The 7,009-nt window shown below is 48.0% G+C and overlaps 1 protein-coding gene across 1 annotated transcript; it reads right to left on the minus strand.

Moving 5' to 3' along the window:
* Positions 1 to 2,616: 2,616 nt before the first annotated feature.
* LOC119397476 (testicular acid phosphatase homolog) lies at positions 2,617 to 4,588 on the minus strand. The gene is made up of 2 exons (XM_037664902.1): positions 3,945 to 4,588; positions 2,617 to 2,953 (listed from the first exon to the last, which is right to left on the minus strand). Exons 1-2 carry the CDS (start codon positions 4,586 to 4,588, stop codon positions 2,617 to 2,619), a joined length of 981 nt encoding a protein of 326 aa, XP_037520830.1.
* Between the last annotated feature and the right edge of the window lie 2,421 nt (positions 4,589 to 7,009).

Genomic DNA, 7,009 nt, shown 5'->3' on the forward strand with positions numbered 1-7,009 from the left:
AACTTAGCCAAAAGACAAAGTCCAATTGAAAATGGTCCCTAGATTTTTTAATATGCTTCACCTCATCACATTCCAGTATTGCGGCAAAGCTGCCTTTCAAGCTCCGTTACGGTCGAACTTTGGCAAGAGACGGTCAACGTCTAATTGGAAGTGGTTCCTAGATTTTTAATATGCTTCACCTCCTCACACCCGCGTATTGCGGCAAAGCTGCCTTTCAAGCTCCGTTACGGTCGAACTTTGGCAAGAGACAGTCAACGTCTGATTGGAAGTGGTCCCTAGATTTTCAATATGCTTCACCTCATTACACCCCCGTACTGCGGCAAAGCTGCCTTTCAAGCTCCGCTACGGTCGCAAATGTATTAACTCAAGAAAACGCTGCTTCCAACATGCAGATGAAAGATGTGGCAGAGTTGGGGGCTCAATTAATGCTGTTTTGGACCTGAAATTTGGGCAGGAAGTCCGAAAAATCGGACGCCGAAGCTTGAAGGGAGCACACCCTTGTCCGCCACATCAGTTGGCCTTCCACAGCAGTTGAAAGAGGAGGAGAGGCTGAGGAAATGGCATCTCTGCCTATCACGTGTAAAGTGTTGTCGACAACACTTTGGTTGCACCAAATCATGTACATAAATACAATTCGGCCTCTACATTGCCTCACTCTTGGTAAGAAAGACAACTATGAAATATGACCCCACCAGCGCTTCATCAACCTAGTGAAAAGAAACACTTTCATGCTGCGATCTCAGAAGAACATACTTAGGGATTCTCTGCAAGTTTTTCTGTAATTTCACTTCGAATTATTCAAAAAATGTTTGAGAAATATTCGAAAATTATTCGAAATTATTCGAATTCGCTTCGCACCCAAAATTTTGCTATTCGCACAGCTCTACTGTGTGCACGTTACAACCGTGGGCATACGTTGCCCGGGAATGTAGAAGGCTGGATGAATTTCAAGGGGGGGGGGGGGGGGGGCTGGCCCCTCACTTGCCTGCGTGCCTGGTTCCTCCGTTAGTCGCTAACAAACGCCGACGATATAGGGATCCAGCTTTCCTACGCGCTCAAGCACAGGGCGTAGGCGTTCCTGCGTAGGTTCGTCAGCTCGAGATGAAGTAAAACAAAAAAAAATCGTCATGATTAGTGGAATGACTATGCAGCGGAAAGAAAAATTATTGATTCCACGTGAACGTCATAGTGACCGAAAAGGTCGCAAATTGCGCACACTGTTTCGTTTGAAGGACGGCAGCACCCCAGGAAAAGCCCGCAGAAATAATACCTTTGTTTACTGGACTGAATTCGCGATGAGTATATCGTCCGTCGCTTTTATCTTTCTCTAAAAAAAAAGAAAAAGAAGTTAAATGGGAGAAAACGAACACGATAATTCGATGTTGCTGAAGGTTTCAATCGGCGGGCGTAATTAGTGCACGTGTTCCTAGAATAATTTTTTTGCCTTTTTATATGCGCTGATCCGATCACGTAAAAGAGGAATGGACACGCTTGTCTGGCAGGAGGAATACATGGAAAAAGAGCCGGAAATCTTATCGCGAAATCTTCATTCAGTCCGCGCTGCTTCTCAGCTCTCTTTGTGCCTATGGTAAACACGACCAAGATATGTGGAGCAACGAATTTAATTGAACTTAACTCGACTCAGTTGCGAAAGGTCGTGCAAGAAGCTTCACAAGCAGCGTGAGAAAACTGCCCATCCCCCCCCCCTCCCCCCTCCCATACATACACAACGGCATAGCAGTACAGTTAACATATCGTGTCAGAGCTTAAGATGCCCGTTTCACTTAAACTATACAAGTACTGGCTTCCGATTCACCTAAGACGGCGTCTCATTTTGCACAGCAAGCTGTCTCATTATTACGCGGGGTTAGATACAAAATGAGACATTATCAAGTTATTAATATCTAAATTTTTCTTTTGTTTGGCAGTGATGACCATGCCATAATTTGTGATAATTACTTTGAATATTTGGAAAGATTTTAAAAAATAGTACCTGTAATAGAAAAATAAAATCTGTAACTTTCTATCTCTTCTTGCCCCATTTTCCCCTTCATATTTATACACAACTACCTGCCGCGTCACACATGGATTTACTGCAGCGGCGTTCTACATCGTAAACGAAGTGCAGTAACTTGACCATGCGTGATCATCCTGTGTGTATTGGACTCTGCCTTTAGAGGTATTCTTTATACGCCAGAATGAATGAATGAATTATTTATTAATTGACTAATTAATTAATCAATAATTAATAATAACTTAATTATTTATTTATTAACGAACAACTTCATTTATCCCTGCTTAAATGGAAGGGGGCAACTGAATAAAGAGGGTGGGTCGGTGTGGGGGGGGGGGGTGAGATAGAACTACTTGAAGTAGGATTCACCTGCCCTCTCAGCCATACGCCAGAAATCGTATGCGTACATTGCACTTCTGATTATTTATATTCTTTTCTTATTAGTTTATTCCTCCTTGCTTTACTTGCTTTTGTGTGTGTGTTTTTTTTTCTTTCAATAATAATATCATGATGATGGGATAGCCGGCTGTAACGTAGCCTACCTTCCCATGTTTTGCATATATAAATAAAAATAAGCTGCGACCGTGGCTCACTGTGGCCGCTTAAGACTTCAGGATGCCGCGAACAAAGTCGAGGAACTCCTTGAGCTCGCACGGGTTCTTCAGTTTATCCGTCGCCACCAACTGCGGGTCCTCGTCGGTCTTCGTGGAGAGAAGAACCTGGACGCGCTTTACTTTCGAGGCGTCCTCGAAGACCTCGAAGATGACGCTGGCACAGAAGCAAGGGTGGTCGTCGTACGACGTGTCGAGCAGCTTGAGGATCGAGTACACGCTCGAGTCAGACATTGAGAAGACGTGCAACCTGTCTGGACGCTCGATTCCTTTCTCGAACTTCTGGGAGAGCGTCTCCACGACTTCGCCAAGCACGTTCTCAGCGTACCTGCAGATGTTTAAGGGCCGCAAAAAAAAAAAGAAAAGATCTGGAAAAGCCGTGCTTTTCTTTTTTTTATCGGCAGCACTAAAGCGAGAAACAAAACTTCGGAATTGGAGGCGACCCTAAGCCTTGACATAGGTGAATGGCACTCGCACGTCGGCGTTCTTGTGTCCTAGTGTATTCCTTGGTTTAACTGTATTTCGTCACACTGCTGCAGCGTATCTCAAAGGCTGCATAGAAAGAACATGGCCTCCGAGATCGGCAACGGCGCTCCGCCAGCCAATCTCGGAGGCCATGGAAAGAAGTTCGTGGTTGAGATCTGCTCCGCCATGTGCCGTGATGATCACAGCTGCTCACGAGAAAACCGTCCGTTCTTTGACTGCTCATTCAATGAATTTTCCTCAATTAAGTAAACTTAAGCAAACATAAAATCTTAAGTAATCTTATGCTCTGTTATAAAATGTATCCAATATAACTCTTCACTTGAACGAGAACCATCGATTTCGTACCAGTTTTATTGTGTGTGTCTGTGTTGTAAGTCATCGCTGTTGTTTGTGTCTAATTGCGCTGTTTTCTTTCCGCTATGTCGTACCAACACGCCCAAGCATCCACTTTAGATGCGAACAGGGTCCGATTACGCTATCGCATTCTACTCTGGACTGAGGAGAAGCTTAGGCGTCCTCCAAGTTTTTTTTTTTTACTGTGGCCCATCAGTGTCTCCTCCTACGCACGCCACAAGTCAAAACCAGGGTATGCGTGATTATGAGGATCGCGGCACTAGGCACCTCCGGATTGATTTTCATCACCTGAGGTTCTTTAATGTAACCCCAAATATAAATACATTGGTACTCATGTACCTCGCCCCTATCGTAATGATGGCCGCGGGCATCGAACCCGTGCCCTCGAACTCAGCAGTGCCACACCTTAGCCCTAAAGCTACCACGGCGTGCTGTTTCGTTTCGAAGAACAGCTGTGCAGTGCGCCTTGATGAGCGTACCAGAGCTCGTTTCCCGTAAGCGCCAATCCGAACATCCTGTGATCTGTGGCGATCAAGACGTTCCAGATCGGGTGCGCCCATGCGGGGATTGGGTTGCCGACGGCCACGTACGTCAGCAGGCTGTCCATGACGAGAAACTTCTGCCGCTTCTCGCGCGTGGGGGCACCGGTCTTCTCCGCGATGAAAGCGAGCAGATCTCCGATGCACGGGAAGTCACTCTGACCGGGAGGCGCGACGGGCGCCTGCAGCACCAAGTCGATGTTCTCGATGAGGCTCGCCTGGAAGAGCAGGTCGTAGCGCGTCGGATCGAGCTCGAGCGGCGTCGACGTGGGAAAGTTAAGACCCCGTACGGTCTCGCTCAGGCTCTCCCGACAACGCTGCAGGCGCACGTGCGTGGCCAGCAACTGGTCGGGCTCGTCGGCCACCAGGAATCTCTTGTAGCGGACTCGCAGAAACAGGCCCAGCTTGAACGTCTGCTCGTGGCCCTCCCTGGTGAGCTGGCCGTGGTCTTCGGGAACGTTCTTGGGCAGCATCTTGCAGCACATGATGGGCGTACGCTGGCCGTGGCGGCTTACGACGAAAGCGTACAGCATGTTGTCGGGAGCTGGCACACCTTTCGCTGCGGCGGAAGTGTCAGCCTGCATCGCACTTTTCACGGATCTCGGGCAGCAACACGGAATTTCTTGAGCCTTCGTCTTCTCCGATCTATTCTCCTTGGTGCTTTTGATGACGATGATGATAATAATGATGTTCATGATAATGATGATGATAACGATAGCTGCTGCTGTTTGTGATGATGATACCTGCACTGTGGTGCATAGCCGCATCGGTAGATTTACCAAGAAGTATATGCACATAGGCGTGCGCAGAGTTCACCATCGGGGGTGGCGAAGGCTCATCTCAGCGCCCCCCCTCCTACTAAGTCAATGTACGAGGCAGATTTTGCGCACCCCCCCCTCTTAGGTGACTAGGGGGGGGTCAATGTATGGAGCAGATTTTGCGCCCCCCCCCCTTTAGGTGACTAGGGGGGGGCGGCCGCCTCCCTTGCCCCCCCCCCCCTCCCCTTGTGCGCACGCCTATGTATATGCATATTTTGATGCGGATCTTTAAGTTGTAGCGAAGCTTATTGGAACCCTGAAGTGGGTCGTCCTCTCCGGCCCCTTCTAGTGGGTTGCCCTCTTCGGACAGAGCGCAGCTCGCGCAGAGTCGGCCCCGCCTTGACTGTCGCTGTCGATCATCTTCGCCGAGTGTCCGCCAATAAACATCTTTATAAAGTGTATTGGCCCACTCTGTACGACTGGCCAAGCGGGAAGTTCAAAAATAAAATGAGTCAAGCAAAAAAAATTAATGCAGCTTCCCCCTTGTGTTGCCAAGCCTGAAAGAACAGTGGGTCTGGGCGGCCTTCCTTGTTTTTCTTTTAAAAGCGGAGCTGTTTAAGCCGAGCGTTAGTCCGTCCGTCATGGACAGAAAAAAAGTCACAGCTTCGCCGCAAGGGCGAAGCAATGAATGCGATAGCAAGAAACTAACGCTATACGAAGTGAGGCTCGCCAATGGATACTCTCAGTTTGAACAGCGCTCCTTTTGCAAAGGCGGCCGAAGCAGCGAAGGAAACTAGCGTGCTTCAAGTGTCGAGCGGTCACACTTGATAGTTCGCGCTCATCATCTGTTTGTTCGTTTAGCGGCGTCCCTTGAGCTCGAGTGACTTTCGTACGCTCCGTAATATGAGCGCGGACATATACGGTGAAAGCGTGAAACATCCCTCTTCCCCTCAGCACGAGAAAACCGCGCGAGCAGACAACGGAAGGGCAAGGTTCTCCCTGCGCAAATATAAGAAGAAGCGAGCGAGCTCGCCGACGACTTTTAAATCCGCCCGTCGCGCTCCTAGCGCCATCTCGCTGATAATGAAGAAACGCTTATAAGCGCCTAGCGTCTCTGAGTCCGTCCAGCGGTAAAGGGTGTGTATATAACGCTCGCCGTTAGCTACGTGAAGGATCTGCGTTTCGTGGCGTAGTGGTTAGCGCCACTCGCTGCGGAGCAAGAGGTCCCTGGTTCGATTCCGCGATTCGGAAGCATTTTTCTGAATTATTTTTCTTTGGGCCTTATATAGATATATATATATATATATATATATATATATATATATATATACATACTTATACACATACGGTGCATGACGGCGGCGACGGCAAAATTCAGCCGAGACTGTCCATATAATTGCTATCGCAATAAAAAAGCTCGAGCGGGTATGCGTCACAGGAATTGGGCAAGCCCCACTACCGAATACAGCAGCTGCGAGCGTTAAACGAAAACTCTGCACGGCGAAGTGGAGAGGAGGAGAAGGTATAAATAAAACGAAATGAAATTAATTCTTCGCGAGGACGGGCCCCGTCGGTCGTGTACAAAAAGCTATCGTCACCGTGAGCGCACTAACTCTGCCGGAACGTGCTCTCTTCGTCCTTTTCTTCATCTTCTGCTTCTTTCTCAGAACACGTGCGCCGATTTGTCCGGCGTGGTGGTGTGCGGTAACCCTGATGGGCTCGAAAACGAGCACAGAGAGAGAGAGAAAGAGAGGAATAGAGGGAAAGAAAGGGAAGAAAGAGAGAAAGAGATAGAGATACAAGACAGAGAGAGAACCAGCAAAGATGGAGAAGAAACATACAGAGAGAGAAAGAGATAGGAAGAAACAGACACAAAAAAGAGATAGAAAAAAGACAGAATAAGAAATAGAGACAGAAAAGAGATAGAAAAAAAATGTTGCAGTGGCGTAGCTCGGCTATGGAAGGATAACGTAGCGTTAGCAAATGTTCAGCTGATTATTCTTAGCCTTCCTGGTTGTCTAGGATTAGCTTGATTATCATGCTTACTGCTGCTCCAATGACACACACACACACACGGTATACGTATTACGTGGCACATGTATATTTATTTTGCCAGGCAACTACTTCGGGATCTCATGAGTTAAAGGGGCCCTGCAACACTTTTCGAGCAGGGTCAAAAAGCGCTGCCAATCGGTAGTCGAGACTCGAGGCTCCCGAGAACACGCGAGCCAAATATTATAGCGAAGC

The sequence above is a fragment of the Rhipicephalus sanguineus genome, chromosome 6, assembly GCF_013339695.2.
Source record: "Rhipicephalus sanguineus isolate Rsan-2018 chromosome 6, BIME_Rsan_1.4, whole genome shotgun sequence".
Classification (NCBI taxonomy): domain Eukaryota; kingdom Metazoa; phylum Arthropoda; class Arachnida; order Ixodida; family Ixodidae; genus Rhipicephalus; species Rhipicephalus sanguineus.